The 26,337-nt window shown below is 34.1% G+C and overlaps 1 protein-coding gene across 8 annotated transcripts in view; it reads right to left on the bottom strand.

The window, feature by feature from the left end:
- nrm (neuromusculin) overlaps positions 1-26,337 on the bottom strand; it is a 399,429-nt gene that overhangs the window by 26,638 nt on the left and 346,454 nt on the right. For all 8 annotated transcript variants that reach the window (XM_064436832.1, XM_064436828.1, XM_064436830.1 and 5 more), the window contains 3 exons: positions 24,255-24,404; positions 15,181-15,338; positions 1,577-1,594 (listed from right to left, as the gene is read on the bottom strand). In XM_064436832.1, coding sequence (XP_064292902.1) covers positions 1,577-1,594; positions 15,181-15,338; positions 24,255-24,404 — 326 coding nt within the window. The remainder of the gene's footprint in view (positions 1-1,576; positions 1,595-15,180; positions 15,339-24,254; positions 24,405-26,337) is intronic.

Here is a 26,337-nt window from a genome sequence, read left to right as displayed (position 1 = left end):
AGGTATAGGCTTAATATTCGTCCAGTTTTAGGAAGAAATTGGGCAAATATTGGGCGTAAATCCATCACTGGTAACGTTATGCCAAATCCTAATTCTATCCTAACTAATAAAATGTGAGAGTAAATTTGTTTGTCTGTTTGTTACCTCCTCACGCTCTATCTACTCAGCCAATCTTGTTGAAATTTTGCATACATGTAGTTTGAAGTATGTTTTGTCCCGGAAAAATAATTGTACGCGTAGGATATTAAGCAAGCGGGCAAAGGCAAGTGTAAAATATATGTTTCATCTGAGCGTCTTTTTGGTTACTTCTTCAGTCGAAAGGCATCGGAGCCCATAGTCAAAGTCGTAATTTGATTACTTTATGATTATTGACATTAGGGAATTGCTAATATTTTAAATTGTTGATACAAAATCTAAATCAAAATCAAATCATTTATTCAGAAATTAGGCCTTCACAGGCACTTTTCCACGTCAAATTCAAAATTAAATGATATTTACCAAAGCTACAAACTACTAGCATTCCGGAACGACCACTGCTGAGAAGAAATGCCGAAAGAAACTCATTCAAACAGTGTTGGTCCCTATCATGCCAGAAGGGCTTACCATTTTTTAAATATAAATTTACGTATAATTTTTTATCAGTAATATAACATAACAGTTACCAGCACGCTAGCACCACAATTACGTTTTTATCAAATTATTTTATTCCTTAGCGAAAAATATAGAATACTAGTTGCGCCCCGGGGCTTTATTCACGTGAGCATTTCGGTACATAAATTACAATATATGTTATTCCAGGTTAAATTCTACCCGTGTACCAAATTTCATAACAGTAAATTTTGCGTGAAAGAGTAACAGAAATCAATATACACACATAAATCCTCACAAATTTTCGCATTATAATATTAGTAGGCTTTTAACAGATTACGTCCCACAAGACATAGAATTTTATTAGGAAGTATTCGTTTTCCATTACGCAATGTAGTCACAGTAGACTGAATCGAAAACGGTGACCAAAATCCGTTTAGTCAACTGGGACCACATTGTATTATAGAAAGCTATAATAATTTCTTCTTAAATTATTTATCTAGCGTGGCATAACCAGTAAATATATATAAAAAAAAAGTATAAAAAAATATATATATAAAAAAACAAATGTTATATTATAGTTACAAAAATATTCAACAAGATTCCAAAATTTTGAATTTTGGAATTGCCATGAAATCGTTAAATGTTTTTACACAATCAAAGATTTCTTGGATCGCAATGACATTAATTAACATACATGTAGACTGTAAGTGACATTTTATCTTAATTTAATCTGATGTCATTTTATAGTTTTTTAAATATGCCATTATTAACATTTGCATGGTGTTGACAACGGCTAAATAGGCTTGTTCTAAACCATCATGTGGATATTGTATTCCCTACCCTATATAAGCAAATAAAAATGATTTGATTTGATTTGTAAATGGCGGCTCCGAAAGTCATTATCAAGTGGTGTTAAAGTGTTATTCTTGTCCCACTCACTCACGGATAACACTCGTAAACAAATTAAAAAAAAAAACAAACTTACCGATTTCACTTGATTCTGCTGCTCGGTACATGAAACAAAAAATACTTTATTAATAACCAATATGGTAGTACAAATTTTTGTTTTTGATGAATATACGAAGATCGAAACTAAAATCTAACATAAATATGACAAAAATAAAATCACACATTTTTAGACTACACCAAACGCTCCATATTAAATCATACTCAAACGGTGACGTCACGATAGCATAATATCTTAGCGAATACAGTTATGCTTTTACGTCAGCTACCGTTCAATATTTTATTGTGTAAAATCAAAATTTTCAATATTTCTTTTACTTTTTCTTGTAAACGTCATAGTGACGCGCAGTTGTCGATAAAACGTTGGCAGCGCTGTCGATAGCCGCCGAACTTATCGATATTGGCCCAATGCCACATCGTACTTTTAATTCAAGCGTGACGGCAAAGTTTTACGGGAACATTTATTACGGTTAAAAATTGTGACACTTTATCAAGACCTCTACGTCTTGTGTCGTTTTGTTCGCTTCGAAAAAAGGCGGGAGATTTTTTTTATCGAATCTGAAATGTGAATTGTTTTATTGGTAGACTATTTTATTACTATCAATAGTATTTTAATACTATTATTTTTAAACGAAGCGGTATTTTCTTTAAATTTCAGATAGACATTCGATTGTAATTAATAAACTCAAAAACTACTATACCGATTTAGATGAAATTTGGCAGAGAGATAGACGAAACCTTCCAGAGTAACATGGTCAATTTTTTTATTATGGTTTTATTCGAACAAAGACCTCTAGTTACAAATATAATGACTGGAATAACAATTACAACTGAAGTCAACGATTGCCTTAGTATGTACGTAAATTTGATGCAAATATATGCAGTTGGATGTTATTAAAATGTCATCGACATAAACAGAGTACCGATAAATCATGTTCAAAAGTAAAACATAGTTGTTTTCGCTGTTTGATTAATCACTGATGCGTGGAATATATGGCAAATGAATACAAAATTTAACGAAATGGAAATTTTTGCTTTCAATTGTAAAGAATTTGAAAACTTTTTCAACACTAGAGATCCGTCGCGGCTTCGCTCGGTTAAAACCATAATAAAAAAGTAGCCTATGTTACTTCGGAAGGTTCCGTCTATCTCTCTGCCAAGTTTCATCAAAATCGGTCCAGTAGTTTTTAAGTATATATTCATTCCAAAAAAATATAAATGTTTTCTCTATATTTCTATGGATGGATGGGATGGATATTAGGATTACTGTTAGATGCGTAAATAAAAAGGGAAAAAAACATTTAAAAAATAAGACAAATTGCCTTATAATATAGGTAGTTTTATTTTTAACTAACATAATAAACTATTACAATCAAATATATCCAATAAATTTATTACATCTAAACCTTCGAACGAAACGAAAACGTAACGAAATCCTCACAAAAAACCGTGCAGTAGTTTCAGTTTAATAATCATACCAATTTTCATCGAAATCGATCCAGCTGTGTTATCCTATCTGCGTATCAGACAAACTTTCTTAAATAATAACATTTGTTTATTTTATTATCTGTGTTTTACAGTGGTTTTTGACAAAATTATTACTGACGTAACATTGTTCATTCCCATAGAGTGATTGTGACAGGTTGTCACTTCGTTAGACCTTATAATTCATATCCATTATAAAGAAAGTTCCTTTTAAAATTAATTGTTATCATAATTTATCTGGCTCTCGATTGTATATTCAAAACGTCATGAAGGAGTTTATTTGAGGTATATAATATTGCAAAATTTTAACAACAGGAGGATAATTGAAGTGGCTTGAAAGTAAGTTTGTTTGTTACCTCTTCGCGCTCTATCTACTAAACCATTATTTAATTTTGCATTATTCATGTAGTTTGAAGTATGGAGAAGTACCTACTGTTTCCGTGGAAAATTCACGCGAGCGTAGCCGCGGGTAAAAGCTAGTACAGTAATAATGCCAATCTATGTAATATTTTACTTTTTTTAACCTTTCTCCCATTCGTAAATAAATAAATAAATAAATAATCACTTGTGAATTATTTTTATCATTTAGTTGTCCACATCCAAGGGAGGATATGGAATTGCCCTATTCTAGGGCGGGAACCACATGCCACCTTTAGACAGTCTATTTATGAAATCACATTATTAACCTTCGACGCAAAAATAATAAGTTTGACCGCTAAGTGTCTGTCTGTGTACGTGGCTCATCAACGGATGAACCGATTTGGATGCGGTTTTTTTATTTGGCAGCCATTTTTTATGTGGCGGTTCTTAGATATGTTTGATCAAAATCGGTTCAGCCGTTCAAAAGTTGTAGCGAAATAAATATCGAAAGTCGGTTTTTTTTAATTTGTCTAACAAATAAACTTGTTAAAGAGTATCACGACTGCTTTGTAATATGTAAATCACTCAAAACAAAAAAAAAAAAAACAAAAGGCATGTATAATCCTAACAAAAACGAATGAAACTCTGGAATGCGGTAGATTCTAATTAAAACGGGACAAAATTAATTACCTGGGTAATGTAGGTAAATAACTCCTTTAAAATAAAGGGCGAGGGAATTCAATTTCAAATGTTACCAGTTTATTTTGTGTATAACGTGTAGAAATTATGAGTAATTTATCTTCCTGAATGTGTTAACACTGGTGTCAGATTACGTAAGACTAGCTGGGTATTCATAATTCCCCCGTGGGAATTCATAATCTCACTAATATTATAAAAGTTTGTTACCTACATGTTCACGCTTAAACAGCTTAAGTAATTTGGTGTCGAGGTAGATGATAACTGGGATAAACACATAAGGTACTTTTTGAAAGTACGCGTCACATAGATATTGGTCAAAAGGTGAGTCAGTGATGCTTGGCGACCTCGGTGGCGCAGTGGTAAAGTTCTAGCCACTGAACCGAGAGGTCCCGAGTTCGATACCCGGTCGGGTCATGATGGAAAATGATATTTTTCTGATTGGCCCGGGTCTTGGATGTTTTTATCTATATATGTACCTATTTGATATAAAATATAGTATCGTTGAGTTAGTATCGCATAACACAAGTCTCGAACTTACTTTGGGGCTAGCTCAATCTGTGTGATTTGTCCTAATATATTTATATTATATTTATTTATACTTTAAATGGTGCCATTGTTCATAAAAACGTATGTATTTTTTTAGATAATTACGCGTATAGCAGTACCGTGGTGTGCAGCTAGTATCATAATAAAATGTGGCGTTCCAAGCGTTAGGTACCACTTGGGTGATATTGAGTTAAGGCTGTACTTAGATAGATAGTTGGTTGATCATGTGGAATAAAAAAAAATAACTTTATTCATATTTTTTTGAAAAGAAATTCAAAGTTCACACTTACAAAAATCAAATTATTGGGAAACAGACATTGAAAGTTTCAACTGTACCTAATGTCTATAGTTCTAGTTACTAAACATACAATTGTAATTTTCTCACGTTGTGTACATGATTTAGATATATATATTGTATGAAAGCCCTTTTGCATGTTGCGCAAAATTTTCCGCCTTTTTTTTACAAAATCTCAAATTCTCGGAAACTAGAATCCGCCCAGAGATACCCTTTTGCTCGGAACGCCACAATATTCCTCCAGTTTGAAACAAAAATAAAAAAATATCCTCAATTAGACCTGAATCCCTTATCCCCTCATAGATATACATATAATATAGTATGAACCGTATGAACCGTCTTGCGTAGTGACAGAATGAAAAATTGCATTGAGCGACCCAATTCCGCTTGCCATTATAACTACATAGAATTAGAGAGACGAGATGAGATATCTATTCCATTTTATTTAGCCAGCTTTGGGCCCGGGACTCTCACATTTTATGAGAGAAGAAAAATGAGAAAACTTTAAGATTTAAATGAATGATAGAAGAATTAAGACAAGTTTATTTGTTAGACAAATTAAAAAAACCCCCGACTTTCAATATTCATTTCACTGCAACTTTTGAACGGCTGAACCTATTTTGACCGCCTATATCTAAAAACCACCGCATAAAAATTTTCCATAAAATAAAAAAAACCGTATTCAAATCGGTTTACCTGATGAGCTACGGTGCCAAGTACACAGACAGACACACGAAATAAATATTGATTTTTTTTTTAAATTGATCTAACAATTAAACATGTTATTTAATCTGTCTCTGCGACTGTCTGTTCGTTAATGAATTTGGCGACCACGGCGACTGCAGGGTTGTTGAAACGTCAGCAACAATAAATAAAAAAGGTCCGTGTTGAGTCCCGTTAATATAGTACATTAATTAAGTAGTTATTTGTTCAAAGCGCAAGAGTTTAAAAACACTATTCTGAGTCAGATTAGTATACAAATTCTCATGTGGCACGAGTAGGATTCGTCGAACCAGGGACCTTACAATACAGACGTTTTTTAACGGTTGAAGTCACAATTTATTTCTTCTTACTTTTGACACTTACTTAAAGGTCATTTTGCTTTATTAATCATAGGTACAGGTCAGTCATAAAATATATAGATATTTTATGACTGAATCTCAAAGTACTGATAGCAAAAATAAAATATAAATAAATAAATATATTAGGACAAATCACACAGATTGAGCTAGCCCCAAAGTAAGTTCGAGACTTGTGTTATAAGATACTAACTCAACGATACTATATTTTATAACAAATACATATAATATATAACAATCTAAGACCCGGGCCAATCAGAAAAAGATCATTTTCCATCATAACCCGACTGGGGATCGAACCCGGGACCTCTCGGGTCAGTGGCAAGAACTTTACCACTGCGCCACCGAGGTCGTCAAATATGATAGACAATTCTTATAAATCTACTGTAATTTTTAATTACTGCCACTTCGCATTCATCATCATATCGAGTGTATTATTGCTAACACTGGTGTCAGATTTTATTCAAGTCGCGTAAAGGCATTTGACATGACCTCTACGACTATTTACCGCCATCTAGTGGCAGGTAGTCGCATACACACTAGTGAACTAAACTGTCCACCAGTGTGCAGGTTTCCTCGCGATGTTTTCCTTCACTCATGAACTCAAAAACTCATGTGGCACGAGTAGGATACGAACCTTACACGCTTTGAATTTATTCCATTACATTCGGATTATCTAGTATCTAGGTTAAATATCTTTGAAGTCGCAGTGTCTAAAATTCAATATTCTCCCGGGCGGCTCATTTTAATTAAAGCGATGTATGTGAATTGATGTTAGTAAATAATTATGTAAATAATTACTGTGTCAAGGACCGCCCCGCTGTATGGGTAACATTAAATTCGAGTAAAGAGGTTTTCATTCGGCACTAATATTACAAAAGATAAAAGAATCTCTAATGGATTTTATGTTTGTAACGAAGCAACTCAATTTCTGATCTTATTTTGATGGAATTTGGCACAGAGATAGAACCAGTTCTTCATGAGAATCAAGTAAAAATATGGTAGAATGCGCAGGCGACATTTTTACAAGCATTTAACAGTTTTAGAAGTGAATGTTTAGTTGCACTCTATGTCGCCACCTTGATATCTGTTTTGGTCTAATGGTTGACTGGTATAGTGGCATTAAATCTACCTTTCGTTTTTCGAAATAAATAAATGTTTCCAAGAAGAACTATGAAATTGTCTTAAAAAAAGTAAACTTATATAAAGAACTACAATTACAGACAGCGTTTACCGAGCCAATCTATTTGTCAACAAGCATTTTTATTATTTGTGATTCGAGACCACTTCCCTAATTGAATTGTCTACCAAAGACGGCATTGCCTGTTGAAAAATAAACAGAAGTTTTAAAACAATGAGCTTTTAGATCAAGCTGGTGAAGCTTTCGTTAATAGAGCTTGTGATGCGAAGTTATCATTTAACATAAAATTTTCAATTTTATTGTAATTGGCGATACCCTCAGAGCTTTACGGCTATATAAAAAGAAAAACAATCTAAGACTTATAAAAATATACCTACATTTGTTTCTAATACTGATAATATTGTGTTTTTAACCCACGACGCAAAAAGAGGGGTGTCTAAGTTTGGCCGCTAAGTGTGTCTGTCTGTCTGGTGAACGGATGAGGTTTTTTTTTATTTGATAGCTAATTTTTATGCGGTGGTTCATAGATATGTTTGATCAAAATCGATTGAGCCGTTCAAAAGTTGTAGCGAAAGTCGGGGTTTTCTTTTTTATTTGTCTAACAAATAAACAGGTTTTAACATCCAAACTCCCTCTATTATAAGAAAAGAACCATATCTTTCTACAAAAGATAAAGCTCGCAGTGATCGGCAAACTCTTCGCAATTATTTTAATAGACGACATCTGAGATAGCGACTATTTCATTCTTTCGTTTGCCCTCTCGTCCACTTAACGCCTAGATCCAAGGTGTAAGAGGTAGCGATTATCATTTTCCATTTATTTATTAACTACCTTATGCCCGCGGCTATGCCCGCGTGAATTTCCTTCGGGAACGGTTGTGTACCCTATGTCATTTACATCAAATACATTAGTGGTCATCCAAATCAAAAGGGACCTTACGGCGCCCGCCACTTATGCTATTATTACAGTTGTTTTGTATTGGAACAATGGCAATAAAGACCTAAGTGCCAACCGCCATAAGGTCCCTTTTGATTTGGACGACCACATAGAGGCAAAGTTTCAAGATTGGTTGAGTAGAGAAACCGTTAAGAGTGAACAAACAAATTCAACTATAATATTAGTTAGTATTAGAAGCCCGTCACGGCTACGCTCGGGTAAAATGATGTAAAAGTAGCTTATGTTATTCCTGAATGTTTCAATAGGTCGAGTAATTTTCTAGTTTATTCATCAGAAACAAAAATATAATGTTTTCTCTTTCAAATACTAATATGGCAGTATGGATTTATTGATGGGTGTACACATGTGGATCTGTGGATCTCGTGAATCTTACTCGTGCCACATGAGTTTATATACCAATCTGACTCATGTATTGTACTTTTCATTGTCCACCACTTGCTTCCGGTGAAGGAAAACATCGTGAGGAAACCTGCACACTGATTGAATATTAACTTGTGTTTGAAATGAAGAAGGCAATGGCAAACCACATAGTGTCAAGAAAGTTGTCGTGTGTATTTCATTCCACGTAACGACCACGAACGTCAGCCATGTGGATATTGGTCCAAATTTATATAATAGCCATTCAGACTCGTTAAGAAGTAAAAAACAGAAAAGTATTATAAAATTACTTTCTCAAAGTATAAAAAGTTTCGAATAATTTATTTATTAAAACTAAAACGTAATGAGGGCATTAAATCTAAAAAATCAAATATACGATCTTGAAAAGAGCAATTGTCGCTGTTACTCACAACTTCCACCAAACATAATGGACCCTTTTTATGTAAGAATCAAGAAAATTGTTCGTCCATGTTTTTGTTGGTCGTACATTAGACTGTTCTTTTATTACTGCTTAAAAATTACAGGAGATTTATAAGAATCGTCTATCATTTGTTTTTGCTATCAGTACTTTGGGATTCGCTCATAAAATGTATACGGTTAATTAAAATAAATTAGATTATTTTTAAAGTAATATGATCTTTGAAGAAATGGCAACTTCAGCCAATGATATTGTTACGCAGTGATGGTCTAGTTGTTAACACGTCTGTGATTGTAAGGTCCCAGATTCGAATTCTACTCGTGCCACATGAGTTTGTATACCAATCTGACTCGTATAGTAGTTTTCATCGACCACCACTTGCTTCCGGTGAAGGAAAACATCGTGCGATCTGCAAACTGATTGATTATTAACATATGTGTGAACGCAATGGCAAACCATTCCATTACTAGTATCAAGAAAGTTGTTGTGTGTGTTTTATTATAGTAACTAGCTTTTGACCGCGGCTTCACCCGCGTGAATTTCATAGCAAAATCTCAGTAATTTTTTATCGCGTACTATGTAAGACTGGTAAACATATATGATTCAAATTCGCATTTTATTCTCATATTTAGTTCAATTTCCTGTTTCTGTGCCATCATGTTTTTTGCAATGTGTCCCGTCCTGTTTCCCACTACGTGTCTCCTTCCCATTTCCCGCTCCTACTCCCACTCCCGCTTTCTGCAACGCGTGCCGTCCAATTTTCCATGACGTTTTACGTCCCGGTTTTTTATTAACCACAAACGTAAATTAAACATTTTTTATATTTACTATTACTGTTATTTACTACAAAAAGTTTTTTATCTTGAAAAATGTTTTAAGTCCCATACAATCTTTCACCCCCTTTTTGGGGTTTTGGGTTAATTTATTTTTGGGGTTTTGGTTATATAACAGGGGTTGAGTCAGGGAATTTTCAGACAAATTTTCATAAATTCATCAATAACTAACTTCAACGCTGTAGAACTTTCATATTTACAGCTTTTTACCCTTTTTACTCCCTTCGGAGTAGAATTTCCAAAAATCTTCTCTTAGTGCTCACCTACATACCAAATTTTAGCTTCCCGCCCAGAAGTATCGGATGTGCTGAGTGACTGACTGACTGACCGACAGACAATGTCGGTCAGTCAGTCAGTCACTCAGTCACGGAAGAGTTTTATACTGATGTATTGATACATACTGCGCCCATTATATCTATATCAGAATTTTATAATCGATAAAAACAATGTGTTTATATTCTGTTTACACCTTTCTACAAAATTTTAAAGTAAATCGGCTCCGTGGATTGTTATTTTAATTTTCCTACAGGACCCCCTTCATTTTCCGGGATGAAATGTCTAGAAGATAATAACCCGGGACTCCGAGGAATTTTTGATTCATAATTGGTTTTTTAATCATCCTACAGGATACCTGACCATTTAGCGGGATGAAATGTATCTAATTTTCGTACAGGACCTTCTTCATTTTCCGGGATGAAATGTCTATAAGATAACCAGGGAGAATTTTTGATTCATAATTAGTTTTTCAATTATCCTACGGGAAATAAATGGTCAGGCATTTACCGGGATGAAATGTATCTAAGATGTTAACCCGGTATATAAGGTACCTACATACCAAATTTCAAGTAAATTGGTATAGTACATTTCGAGTGATGCGCGTTCAGACAGACAGACAGACAAAAATTTCCAAAACTATATTTTCGTCATCTATATCAATAACTAAGTATATTCCATGAAGAATTTTGAAAAAATATCCAATGCATAAATTTGACCTTTCTTCAATTTTATTATGTATTGATTTGACGATTTTGGTGGCGCAGTCATGGTAAAGTATTTATCTCTGGACCGAGAGGTCCCGGTTCGATCCCCGGTTGGGTCATGATGGAAAATGATATTTTTCTGATTGTGTCTTGGATGTTTATCTATATATGTATTTGTTATAAAATATAGTATCGTTGAGATAGTATCCCGTAACACAAGTCTCGAACTTACTTTGGGGCTAATTCAATCTGTGTGATTCGTTCGTATATATTTATTTATTCCAAGTAATAATCACGACCCTCAGCCATGAGGAAATACGACTATGAAGAAGCAGACGTTAAACTTACTACTTATGTAAATTTGCGTACATATTAATACAAAATTAAAAGACGAAGTAACTAAATTCACTATAATTTCTTGTCATTATCACAGTATTTGAATAAATCGTCCAAGTAACTAAGCCGATATTATCAAGCAAAAAAATTAAAACCGCCAAAAGATGCAAAATGGCGGCAAGAGAATCCTACAATTCGTCACTGTCCTGGTTTCGCACAAAAAATGGATCAAGAGCGAGTCGAAATTAATATAGGTTCCGTATTATCACTGCCACAGATAATAGTGGCCATGACTTTTGGCCATGGAGGTACGAATATACATAGAATGATTTTAGTATCTTATTTTTGAGATAAAACAAATCTGGTAATGAACCCGCGTCCCGCATAATTATTGCAAATCCATTTAAATTTTAGTGTCGTCTCTTTATCGACTTTAGCAATGAAGGAACTTCTGTTATCAGAGTTTAATGTATTCGAATAACTAGTTGCGCTCCGTGGATTTGCTTATTTAGAAATATGAGCAATAATGTAAACATTGTAGCTGGTGAATATTTTAGTAACTTATGGTACAGACTTACAAACACGCGTTATTTATATTATCCCTGTGTTTTAAGATATTTTTTCAAAATACGCCTAAAATACTTATGTAAATTACTTCCAGAATATTTTAACCTACTTACCTTAAAAAAGAAAAGTAAAAAAGCGAATCTTGGGCTTTCAATGAGGAAGAATCGAGAAAAACGCTTATGCGAGAAATTAGATCAATTTTTTTTCAATGTAATTTAAGAAATGGGTTTCATTCAATCCCACGGTACCCTAAAAACTGATCCGTGCATTATTTCGTCATCTGTCGCCATTCGCCCCAACGCTCGTAAACTTCAATCGATATTGCTCGAAGGTTTTCAAGATTTCATTAGAATTATAAAATTTTAACACTATCTAATAGCTAAAAGTTACTTTGGTGTCAAAATTAGCAACTTTATTCAAATATTATACAAGTTTTTACAAAAATGTCATTTTTGCCACAAGCTTTTATTGTCATCAGAGAGATCTTGTGGCATTTAGCGCCTGACAAAAAACTCGTGTCCGTGCTGTAAAACGTTGAGGAGTTCCCTCGTTGGGAGCCAATCCTGGCTGCACCATCAGGTCATCCCTATCATTGTAATGCATGGTCATGGAAACTGAAGCGATGTGGGAAATTTCCAGTCTATAGGAGAACTGGAAATGGATCAAATCTAACTTGAAAAAACTGATTACAGACAGACGACGGGACAGGTGAAACTAAATAAAACCTTGTAATAAATCTACAGTTAATCGAATATTGCCACATGAGATATAAAATCAGTAGAAAGTATTTGACGACCTCGGTGGCGCTTTGGTAAAGTTCTTGCCACCGAACCGAGAGATCCCGGGTTCGAACCCCGGTCGGGTCATGATGGAAAATGATCTTTTTCTCATTGGCCCAGGTCTTGGATGTTTATCTATATATGTATATGATATAAAATATAGTATCGTTGAGCTAGTATCCTATAACACAAGTCTCGAACTTACTTTGGGGCTAGCTCAATCTGTGTGATTTGTCCTAATATATTTACTTTATTTATTTATTACAGCACTTTTTATCCCGAAATTCCCACGGGAGCGGAGCGGGGCCTAGTATTCTCTATAACTGAAAAACCACATTTTTATCGATAAAACAGACATAGTGTATAGCTCTCTAAAGAAACATCTCTCCAATCAGTAAAATAGATTCCCTGATACAAAGGAAGTCTGCCAAAACAATATCCAGTGTTGATATTATGGAATATAAAATTCTTTTCTCTTAGACAGTGACGTTTCATTTGAAATCGTTATTGAATTTTACTTATTGGATGGCACGGCTACCTTGCGTTGGCAGAGGAACAGAAATGGCGAAGAGAGGCGTTTGTTTTATTAATTAACCATAATATTTTAAGTTTTCATTTGATTAGTCGTGGGACGGTGTGATTACTTTGTACGTTGAGAGTTGGAGGAATGCTGGAGGAACGCTGAGTTGTATTTACTTATTTAATTGAATGTATTTTTAGTTGAAATTTGATTATAAGATGCTGATAGTTTGTCGACGTCGGTGGCGCAGTGGTAAAGTGCTTGCCTCTGAACCGACAGGTCCCGGGTTCGATCCCCGGTCGGGTCATTATGAAAAATAATCTTTTTCTGAGTGTTTTTGTTATAAAATATAGTATCGTTAAGTTAGTTTCGGACAAAAAATTTAGAAATTATATAAAAGAAGTACTTTGTAAAAAGTAGTAAAGTATATTACAAGTCTGACGATTATGTGAATGACAATAATGTTTGGCCCAAGCATGGTGCAGTATCCTCATAACGTCCTTGGAGAAAAGGCTGCGGTGAAGTTTGTTGCGCCGCTTCTTCTTCACCTGCACTTTGGAAGTCGGCAGTAGACTTAGTTTAAGTAATTTTTTTGACGTCAATAAGTGATGTATATCATCCTAAATTGAATAAAGAATTTTGAATTTGAATTTGAGTTTCCCATAACACAAGTCTTGAACTTACTTTGGGGCTAGCTCAATCTGTGTGATTTGTCCTATGTGCTATATTATATAATATATAATAATGTGACATATTATATAATAATGCTTTAGTAATAATTAATTAGTAATCATTAATTTAACAGGCTCTGGATGGTTGAAATAGGTCATCCGAAAGCAACATTGGTCGAAAGACAGATAGACAGTCTTTCGCATTTAAAATTAGTATGGAAATATGAATTGATAATATTAGTTTTTATTTGACTTGGCCGCTGAATGGTACACAACGCGCTGGGTATTTTAACCCTTTCACGGACACTAAACGAAACACAAAAGAAGTTATTTTTTTTAATATTCAAATCATTAGTTACCCACAAATTTAGATAAATATTTTCGAGTACCAAGTTTAATTGAGATTTTATATTTTTTCACTGTAAACAATGAATTATATTTTTAGAATTATACAACCCACTCCATTCCTTTTTTATGCCAGCAGGTGGCGACGTCGACCACGCAAATTTTGCCGTCGTCCATTCCAAATTACAGCGTTATAATATACCTATAGTTATTATCTTTTAGCTTACTTGAGAAGTTTGGTAGCCCAGAATTCCTTACGATTGGCTTAACATGTTAAAATTATTTTTGTAGAGCCATCTAATAACCCACTGCTGGGCAAACGCTTTCCTCCATCCCTTCAATAACATATTGGTGGTTAAGCAACTTTCGCTATGGACTGTCACGAGATGGGTGATCAATAAATTTACTCCGCGCTTCGGAAGTTACGTGAAGTCGTTCTGGTTCTGACTATATTTGTAAACTTTGGTTTTGACCCAGTTGCAAGTTAGCTTTGTAGTAATTTTTTTTTTATTTTGTGTCTCTTTTTATGGCATTCGAGGAAGACCAGCGTCGTGGCTCACACCACGACATCTTGCTGAGCGAAGATCATTTTAGTACAATATTTTTATTATTATAATTTATATGTCTAGTGTTATATACGCTATGTATTTTATTGTGCTAAATAAACGTTTTTTTTTCTTTCTTTTTTGACGTGACAACGTCTTAAATTAGGTTGCGGCTGGGAGTCACTTATGAAAAAGTGTAACGCCCGGTAACGTTACGATGAGTCACCGAACGAGAGAGAGGCCCGCCGAATGCCTTGCGTCTCTCTCCCACTCAACTATGATCGGTCTGCCGCGCGCGTAAAAAGACGTTGTCACGTAAAATCTTCGCCCGTAAAACCGACTTTACAGGCAACCATTTTTTTTTTTTCTAAATGTCTTACTGCTCCTGGCATAAGCCAGAAGATAGAGTTGTAGAAGTTATAATATTTGGTAATACTTATAAAATTTCGTGTAATTCTGCAGATCACTTTCAGCTCGCAATACCTATCCTAATTAATATTCTATATCCTACTTTGATGGTTGATGATTGGACAAATAACTGTAACTTTATTTCTTCATAGTCGTATTCCTCATGGCTGAGGGTCGTGGTCATTACGTGGAATGAAACACACACAACAACTTTCTTGGCATTATTAATGGAGTGGTTTGCCATTGCCTTCTCCATTTCACACACGAGCTAAAAAACTTACGTCAATATTATTCTCAGCGGGGGTCAGTTTGGTGGTGCCGTTGTACCAGACGATCTCAGCAGCTGGTCGCGCGCCGGTCGCGGTGCAAGTCAGTGTTAACACTGTGCCAGCGGTCGCGTGGTCCTTCAGACCCGTTATGACGATCTTGTTCGGTGGCACTGAAATGACAAATTAATATTAGCCATTCTATAATAAACTTGGAATGATTTACATCACTTGAATTTTTTTTTCAGTGAGATCTTTTTGCAATCAATGTGTGACAAAAAAATCGTGTCCGTGCAGCAAACCGTTGAAGAGTTCCCACGTCTGGAGCCGTTCCTGAGTACACCCTCAGTATGTTGTCATCGAAACTGAACGTGTGTATAAAATTACAGCTCAATTCGTTCAAGATATCCGCTTCGAATTTGCATAATTCCATAGCGACATACATTGCAAGTAAAATAAGACCTTGAAAAAAATTTATGTCATCGATATTTCAATCGATATTTTTACTATTTCCGCACTATCGATGTACGTCACTAGTGTAGTCACCCTCCGAAACTTGATACTCATGGGGCCGATCAAAACTAAAGTTATAACATGTCGCACAACACTCTTGGACCTCGTAACGAAGTGTTTTAGGACCCAACAGTGATTCGATGTAGAATAATAGAGGTTATTGAAAAAAATCTGGTTTGACTTAATAAAATATCTTTGTATTTTATTAAGTCAAACCAAAACATTTATTCAGAAATTTGACCGAAATTCCCACGGAAGCAAAGCCCCGGGCGCAGCTAGTATAATACGAAAATGACGTGAAAAAGTTTGTAGCTTCGGAACGACCACTGATGAGAAGAGATGCCGAAAGAAACTAATTTGAACAGTGTTGATCCCTATCCCTGAAGTCTCAGATCGCAGCTAGTTATATAAACATGTATAGAGGTAATAGACAAATTAAAGTCCCGAAATAAACACATTTTCCTTTCATTCTCACTTGTTAATGGATATATAATTAAGTTTGTCTGCTGCCCACAGCAAAATACTTATCATCTCCCGAATATATTTACGTTGTGTCTTATTACTTTTATGAAATACGAGATATATTATAGACTAGGAGCTTGTTAAATAATCTTGACATTTTTATTGAGAACTAGATGTTGCCCGGAACTTCGCTCTCGTAGGAATTTTGAGATAAAATATAGCCTAAAGCAATCTTGTATAATGTACCTTTCTATTGGTGAAAGAATTTTTGAAATCGGTTCAGTACTTTCGGAGATAACCAGGCTCAAACATACAGACTCACAAACGCTTACCTCTTTATAATAACAGTATAGATTAATTTGCAAAAAGTTGTTTTATTGAATTTATTATATCAAAGGATCTGATTATACTTGAAATTATACCAAAAGAGAAAGCTTGTATGACTTATATACAGACTATACTATACATTAGGATTATATATATTTATTATTCACTAGCTTTTGCCCGCGGCTTCGTCCGCGTCAATTTTCCATGGAAACGGTTATTTCTCCGAGATGAAAGGTACCGTATGTCCTTCTCCATACTTCAAACTACACGTATGCAAGATTTCAAGAAGATTGCTCGAGTAGATAGAGCGTGAAACAAACAAATAAACAAACTTACTTTTATTTACAAACATAATAGGACCAACATAGAATGTAATAAATATTATAAATACTTTAATCTGCAATCCAATAGAGCGTGCCCGGTTTTTCAAATTAAAATTAAAATCATTTATTCAGAAATTAGACCTTGCCTTCACAGGCACTTTTTCAAATTTTTATATTAAATAGTTGTTTCTCACAAGCTACAAACTACTGGCATTCCGGAACGACCACTGCTGAGAAGTAATGCCGAAACAAACTCATTAGAACAGTGTTGGTCCCTATCATGCCAGAAGGGAAGACCATACCATTATTGTTTCTTTCATTTTTTTTGTCTAATATTATATCAAATTACATAGTGTACATATATGTGAAACACAATTAATTACACAAAAAATATATGAGAATAAATACTCGAGTTGACGCATATCGCAATAGGTAGTGTTTTATCGAAATTAATGAATCCAAAGTAAATTGTAGTTACATTGTAACCCTAACTAATATTAAAAATGCGAAATTAAGTTTGTTACCTCTTCACGCTCTATCTACTCAACCAATCTTCTTGAAATTTTGCACAGACGTAGTTTGAAGTATGGTAAAGGACATATGGTACCTTTTATCCCGGAAAAATAACTGATTTACGCGGGCGATGCCGCGCGCTAAAGCTAGAAAATGTTTGATAAAGCAAGCTCTGTTACTACTCGTACATCCCTAGTTTCTCAATTAGCTTTGACGGTGAGGGGACAGTAATAGATGAAAGATATTATTTGTACTGAAAGGTTTCACTTAATATAAGAGTGTATTCTCCACATGTTGTGGGGAATATACGGCGATCCCTGACTGTGTGTTTGTTTAATTATTAGATTTTATCAAAGGTCGTTGACAATTCTACTAAAGTCAAAGGTATTCAGGTGATATTAATTCAACTTTTTCACGTTAATACTGTTCATTTCTTCTCAGTCGTTCATTTTTTTTTTTACGACCTCGGTGGCGCAGTGGTAAAATTCTTGCCACTGAACCGAGAGGTCCCGGGTTCGAACCCCGGTCGAGTCATGATGGAAAATGATCTTTTTCTGATTGGCCCGGGTCTTGGATATATCGATATCTATATATGTGTTTGTTATAAAATATAGTATCGTTGAGCTAGTATCCCATAACACAAGTCTAGAACTTACTTTGGGGCTGGCTCAATTTGTGTGTTTTGTCCTAATTTATTTATTTATCTGATGAAACTAAATAAAATCTTCAAAAACACAAGTACATTGCCAATACTAATATATCCAGAAGACGGTTAATAATAAATAAAACGTACAATTAATTTACTTGAAGCACCCCTATACTTTACATGTAAGGGCACATTAAGCTATCACTTAAGTAACTTAGGCACTACACTGGCTGGCAATTTTCAGAGCCCACCTAATAAATTGTGAGGCCGTAGTTTTACAAAATAAAAAAGGTACAGATACAACATTTTCTAAAATTGTAAAGTTACGTCCAGTTTTGTTTTTTAATATTCCTGAAAACGTCGAGCGGTAACTTGTAGGTACATTAGTAAGATTTGTTGTTTTTTTTAAAGCAATCAATTTTTTTACAAAAGTACTAAGATGGTAGTAATTGCGAATTAACAACATTGATAGACTGGAGCCAGCACGGCGGCAGCGACAGAGCGAGGAAACAGGGGTGGCATCCACATTGCCTGTCCGTCACAAGTCATGCCAATTTATATTATTTAATCCATATTATAAATGCGAAAGTCTGTTCCACTACTTTTACGGCGGAACCGCTAGACCGATTCTGAAGATATTTGCATAGCATGTAGCTAAAAATCCCCGTTAAAACATAGGATACTTATTCTTCAAAAATCAACCCCCAAAAGACTATAATAGGGGAGTGAAAGTTTGTATGAAATTGTCTGCTCTGTTCCGCATTCGTAGATAAATTCACGCGGGCACAGCCGCTAGTAAAAGCTAGTAGTGAATAATTACAAAAATATTAATTTCGGACCAAAAGTTGACTTGTTTTAAATTAACACAAAAATTATATTAAACATAACCCATTAAAATATTTCTGTACATTTTTCATTTTATAACAAAGGGTATATATAGCTAATAACTGGTAAGATAGTACAGGATAGGGCTGCCTTGTCGATATCAGTTTATCGATAAAGTTTTGGGTGAATGTCGTTGTTAAAATTACTCAGAGAATAAATAAATGTGCCTTGCTTTGAAGCCAAAACTTTGGTCGTTAAACATAGCTTTATTGAATATTTGGGCACTTAGCACCATTATTAGAAATATGATTTGTATAAACATATAATTATGTATAAGTATCTAATATTCCCTTCATTTTACTACACATATTATAATAGGCTAGGTGACAAATGGTGACTATTCTTGTATTAATATAAGGATATTAATAGAAATACTAATGAAAAAAAATACTGTGGCGATAACAATGCTTCCAAAGATAAGACAAAGATAACATCACACATTTTTGGACTCGTCCAAACGCTCCATACTGAATGACACGAACAAGTGACGTCACAACGTGCGAAAATGTCCGCGAAGAAAGATATGTTTGTTCGACAGCTACATTAATTATTACGTTTATGGTGATAAAGCAAGTTGTTAAAACATTTTAGTTTTTAATTATATATATTACAATTCTCTGACCTTGTCAACCAACCTACATTACTACTAGAATAAATATAGTATTATTAGTTTTTATATATTTTATAATTTATTTTTGTTAAATTTTTAAGTATTTTAAATAGGTATAAAAGAATGTGAATTCATAATTAAATTGTTGATTTGACATCCGCCTGCCGCTGGATATTCTATGACGCACCAACGTCATTCATTCAATTCATTCGTTCGTATGTTTCATTATGGGTTCAATCATTTTGCTGTGGCACTTGCTCGCTGACTTGCGAATAAAAACGACGTTCGGAATATTGTATCGGACACATTAATATTTTTCTTGTGGTGAATTGTTTTTGGAATCATTACAAGTGGAATTCATATTGAACGTTGCTGTTTTATTGAAATATATTCCTTCTGTTTGGCCTTCAATATCATTGTAACTAATTACATAATCAGAGTGGTAATTTAAATATTTTTGATGGTAGAATGTACAAGTTGATAAAATTATTTCAGTATTATGATTAAAATGTAGTAAATTTTTGTTATTCCAAATTGATGCATTTTTTTATTTGTTCCTTATTGAACTACATACAATTGTTTAAAGTAACATATGTGGTTATTATGCTTTTACAATAACTTTAAATTTGTATTGAAATAGAATAAAAGTTATATTTATGACTGATTTACTACGACCTCTGTGGCGTAGTGGTAAGGTTCTGGCCACTGGACCGAGTCGTCCCGGGTTCGATCCCCGGTCGGATCATGATGAAAAATGATCTTTTTCTGATTGGCCCGGGTCTTGGATGTTTATCTATATATGTATTTGTTATAAAATATAGTATCGTTGAGTCGGTATCCCATAACACAAGTCTCGAACTTACTTTGGGGCTAGGCTCAATCTGTGTGATTTGTACCTAATATATTTATTTATATTTATAATTATATTTTGTTTATACCATCTAATATTATGAAATACGGATAATTAGTTATAGTATTAATTTTATTAATTTAGTTTATTATTTTTAAATAATACACTTATTTAAAAGTAAAAATGGAAATATGAATTAGTAGTAGAGTAGTAGAGTATTTTTTGTCACCTCTTTACCGAATGTTCTGCAAATTTGACATTGAACAAGACGCGGGCAAAGGCTAATTGGAAATGAAAAAAAGAAAGTTTTTTTCCTAGCAAGACTTAGCTAATGGACATGGAAAGGATAGCTTACAGCCGTTTATTTTTCACAACACACCCTATATACACATAAAAAGTTACATTGTGAGTGTTTGGAACGTGATCTGGAGCCTAAGTTATGTTAAAAAAGTTATGTTAAAATATCACATAAGTTAAATGAGTTATTAAAATATTAATAGAATTCTATCGACACGTTCACATCCCTAGTTCAACGTGCTCGACATTTCACCACCTTGCAATATCGAGGGTCGATAGTGGCCGACATGTGTGGTGCGAATTAATTCTAGTTAAGATATTTTTACATAAAATTATGTATATAATTCATTGTTTTAGATCGTAGTAAGATGTTTATGTTAACTATTCGTTGAATTGGGTAGCGATCTGTATTTTGGGCATACACTAAAAGTATTTCAGATACCTTTAGGTGACTACAATAAATCTGGTATCCGCGGAAGATAAGAAGAGCGTTGTGGTCCATTTTGAATGTCTATTTTGTGTGTACATTTTTGAAACTGTGATTTGTATGATAAACGATTTTTCTGTTTTTCCGTGCTTGATAAAAACAAATTAATTATAAAAATAACTAAGTATTTTTGAAAAAGCAAAAGCGTGAATTTCATTATGTACCCGTAGATGAATGAATTTATTAAAAGCTATTTGTGATTTACCTACAAATGTAGGTAAACCAAAAATAGCTTTTAATAAATTCGTTTCACGTTGAAAACTGGAATAGCAAACAGAATTTTTATTTCAAGATACTTTGGCCTCTTGAGGTGGTATACAAATCTGACTCATGTATAGTAGTTTTCATCGACCACCACTTGCTTCCGGTGAAGGAAAACATCGCGAGGAAACCTGCACACTGGTTGACAGTTGAGTTCCTAGTGTACGTATGCGACTGCAGCCTGACACCAGTGTTAACAAGAACACTCGATAAAAATAAGATTCTAGAACATTTTTTGTCCAGATTTTTACTTAGAAAATGGACTCGCAGTTATAAAGACAGTAGAAATAAAACCGATTCGTTCAATCGGATTTTTCTTTCGATTTCAAGATATTGTAGTCAAATATGATAATTTCATTTCAAAATGGACAAATTTGACGATCTCGGTGGCGCAGTGGTAAAGTTCTAGCCACTGAACCGAGAGGTCCTGGGTTCGATCCCCGGTCGGGTCATGATGGAAAATGATCTTTTTCTGATTGATCCGGGTCTTGGATGTTTATCTATATATGTATTTGTTATAAAATATAGTATCGTTGAGTTGGTATCCCATAACACAAGTCTCGAACTTACTTTGGAGCTAGCTCAATCTGTGTGATTTGTCCTAATATATATATTTATTTATTCATTGTCGTGATCTCATTTTGGATAAAAATGTAATAATTTGTAATATTAATGAAGGTTATTAAATATTTCTAAGGCATAATCATTTATAAAAATTTAATATTTAATCGTGTTGTAAATCAATACGATATCGATACTCCATCACACCCCATCCCTATAACAACGAGCTCAAAAATCCACCTATCCTGCAATATTGTCGACATGTCCTCCATACGGTAAAAGCTTTATCAATTTATTTATATTCTTTGCGGGATATTTTGTTGCATATTATCGATGTATTGCACATAACAATTAATGGGTCGGTTGCCAGTTAACCTGCACCCCAAAAAGGGGTTTAGGGTAATTGGGTCTTTCTTTCTTTTCGAGTGTATTATTGCTGACATCTGTCGGCTGGCATCTGAAGTGACTTTTATATAATATATAATAATAGTTATTTATTTTAGGTAAAAATCCATACATTTGTACATTTACATATGTAAAATAAATAAAATGTAATTATCTAAATAAAATAAAATAAAAATAAAGCCACAAGGCATATTGTCATTATTCTCAAGGTTATTCTCTTTAAGACCACCTATTTAAGAATGTCTCTGAATGGCAGTACAGTTCATCCGTTTGATGCTTGCGCAGACGTCCCCGACCACTGTTTCATACTAGATTGCTACTGCTTGCCACTAGATGGCGGTAGGTAGTCGTAAAAGTAATGTCAGATGTCTTTAGACGACTTGAATAAAATCTGACACCAGTGTTAGCAATAACAAACTCGATATGAATGAATTAACTATTTTGATAGATTTTTTACGATTAATTTAAGTGCGATTGCCCTTAGGTTAGACCATCGAATGATTCCAAGTTTTATTTCGACAAGTTTATTTGTTAGACAAATTAAAAAACGCCCGACTTTCAATATTCATTTCGCTACAACTTTTGAATGGCTAAACCCATTTTGTCGAAATATATCTGAGAACCTCCGCATAAAAAATAGGTATCAAATAAAAAAAGAAACCGCATCCAAATCGGTTCACCCGTTGATGAGCTACCGTACCGTACACAGACAGGCAAACACATTTAGCTGTGAAACTTATAACACCCCTTTTTTTGCGCCGGGGATTAAAAATACTAGATTTCTTGAATCACGGAATCATCCAAAAGATAACAAACATTATCTCTTATAACAATTAATTAAACGCTATCTTAATGAGAATTTATTTGCTCGAGAGAAAAAGTTAGACTTAACCGGACCTGTTAATTTATATCTGTACTTCTGTGACGTGGTGGCTGGTCTGATGGAGTTTTGCGAGTTTAAATAAGATTCCTATCAATTACACTATACTATATTTTATCTATCTACTTTGGGATTTGTGTTACTTTTATAAGATTTTATTTAACTTGCAATATATTTATGAGAGTCATAAGCTGGAGTCATCGTCCACGCACGAACTAAGTCTCAGTTCTTCTTATTCTTGACCTTATCCCACTCATGTGGGGTCGGCACAATATGTAATTTCCTTCCATTTCGTTCGGTCATTTGCCATATCCATTGATACTCCTCTCCTGTTCATACTATTCTTGACACACTACATCCATTTCTTCTTAGGTATTTCTCTGTTCCTGGAACCCTTTACTTCCATCTTTAATGCCCTTGAATTAAGTCGCAGATATCTGTTGGCATTTCGTAAATTGTTCTGTCAAGTCGGTAGATCTTTACGTTTAGTTCGATCGGTAAGTAATGTTTTTAAATCGATTAGTCAAATAGATTATAGTATTGCGTTTTCCAATATTTCTAACATTCAAAATTGTGAATCAATAAGCAGGTTTAGTCCAATAGACAAAAATGGCTGAGGATGTAACTTAGAAAAGGCTCAGATGGAAGATAGAGTGAGTCTAATAGACAAAAATATATTAGCATGTACATTGGCTTGAGTCGAAGTCGGACCTAAGTTTAGAATGGGACCAACTTGGAAGTATGTTTAGAATTTGGAAGTATGAAAGAACAACTTGCCCTTTCAAACATAAAAAAATTAATCGGTCCAACCGACATCGTAATCGAGTAACAAACACAAAAAACGGGTTACACTCCGGGAGTGCCGACAGAAGCGAAAACTTGAATATCAACGTTGTGCATTTTTGACCTCTTACGAATTTTCGATCGGGTCACGTCTCTTGTGGTGAGTTCAACATGTTTTATCCGTCACAAAAAGTGCACGACGCCGCTAAACAAGTTTTCACTTCAAAAAGGTCGGAATCTAGATGCTCCTCTTTATTTTTGAAGTCATTTAAAAAGATAATCTTACCTTTGACATCAAGCGAGATCTTTTTAACAATTGGTTCGTCTAAAGCAGCTGAAGACACTTCACACATCAGTTCACCTCCTATCTCGTCTCTAGTTACGGTGAGTGGTAGAACATGCTGAAATGTCGTTGAGTTCGGTGTCGTGGTTTGAGCTGGAACAAGAGAAACCATTTAGAAGTGAGAATTATTCCTTCTAACATTGTTTTCTTCATCGTCTTCCTCATGGTTGAGGACCGTGGTCATTACGTGTAATGACACTATTAATGGGTTTGTCATCGCTTTCTCTATTTTACGAATGAGTTGATAATCAACCAGAGGTCGGGTTCATGATGTTTTCCTTCATCGGAAGCAGGTGGTAGTCGATGAAAACTACTGAACAACATTCAGATTTGTGTACAAACTCATGTGGCATGAGTAGGATCGAACCTGGGATCTTGTGGATCATAATTACTGTCATAAATACATTAATACCTAAGTAGAGTCAACATGATTAATCCACGTTTTAACCGCGTGATTAATCGCGTTGTGCGCGTTTGATACCTGTCGTTTAATATGTTATGTATCATGCAACGAGAAAGTTTAAAATTAGTTATGATCAACTCAATGGGTATTAAATAATCCGGTCAAGTTTGAGTAAAAAACTAATAACACTAGTGGCACGTCCCAGTTTCGCTCGGGTAAAACCAAAATAGATTACACACACGAGTTACACACGAATTATACTCTCTATTTTGGTGAAAACCATAAAAAAGGCATCCAGTACATTTTGAGTTTATCGTGTTCATAGACAAATCGACTTCTATTTATAATATTTGTTTACCACCGACGCCTAAAGAGAGGTGTTATAAGTTTAACTGTTAAGTGTGTCTGTCTATCTGTCTGTCTGTCTGTGTACGTGGCGCCGTAGCTCATTAACAGGTGAACCAATTTGGATGAGGTTTTATGCGGTGGTTCTTAGATATGTTCGATCATAATCGGTTTAGTCGTTCAAAAGTTGTAGCGAAATATATATATTGAAAGTCGGGTTTCTTTTTAATTTGTCTAACAAATAAACTTGTATGGAAGTCCTATATAAGCTCGGGATAATTTTGTTCACTCGAAAAATGATTTTGATCCTAAATAAACATAATATCCCTGTAAATAAATTCAAATCTCATTAATATTATTAAAAAATCTCGTTTTATATCTTCCACCCAGGGTCTAACCACATCGATTTTAATTACATTTGTAATTGGTTACGAAATCCGAGTTTAGAATATAGCGAGAATAGAAGAACTAATTATATATTACTAATTAATAATTATCGCTTTGCTCAGTAACAGTACAGTATTCATTTTTTATTTTTTGTAAATTTGCAAATCAATAAAAAAGCATAAAGCCTTGTTTTTATATTGATTAATTGATAAATGTTACTATTATACGTTAAATGATTTCTTTAAGATTGGTTGAGTAGATATAGCGTGAAGAGGTAACTAAATTTACTTTCGCATTTATAATATTAGTTAGGATTAAGATTGTTTGAACACTGTTTGAATGAGTTTCTTTCGGCATTTCTTCTCAGCAGTGGTCGTTCCGAAATGCTAGTAGTTTGTAGCTTTGGTAAACATCATTTAATTTAGATTATGACGTGAAAAAGTGCCTGTGAAGGCCTAATTTCTGAATAAATGATTTGATTTTGATTTTGATTGTCGAATATGCAAAGCGATTTTTATTGGTAATTGGTATCCTTTAGTATAATATGTCCAGACCATTATAATTAACAACCTCACGTAGGAGCAACCAAGAAATCGCGATTAAAAATCAGCTTCCATACAAAATCAGATAGTTAACTTATGAAAATATCATTCATAATGATAATTTTTCATATTCTTTTTGATTGAGTTATCCACAAAGTTGGAAACTTGTATTATGATATACAGTCTAAATCAACGATATAAAAAAAATAAATAAATAAACAAATATATTAGGACAAATCACACAGATTGAGCTAGCCCCAAAGTAAGTTCGAGACTTGTGTTATGGGATATTAACTCAACGATACTATATTTTATAACAAATACATATATAGATAAACATCCAAGACCC

Source organism: Plodia interpunctella, chromosome 26 (assembly GCF_027563975.2).
Source record: "Plodia interpunctella isolate USDA-ARS_2022_Savannah chromosome 26, ilPloInte3.2, whole genome shotgun sequence".
Classification (NCBI taxonomy): domain Eukaryota; kingdom Metazoa; phylum Arthropoda; class Insecta; order Lepidoptera; family Pyralidae; genus Plodia; species Plodia interpunctella.
Note: the sequence above shows the minus strand (reverse complement) of the source record. Positions and strands in the feature narration are given on the sequence as shown.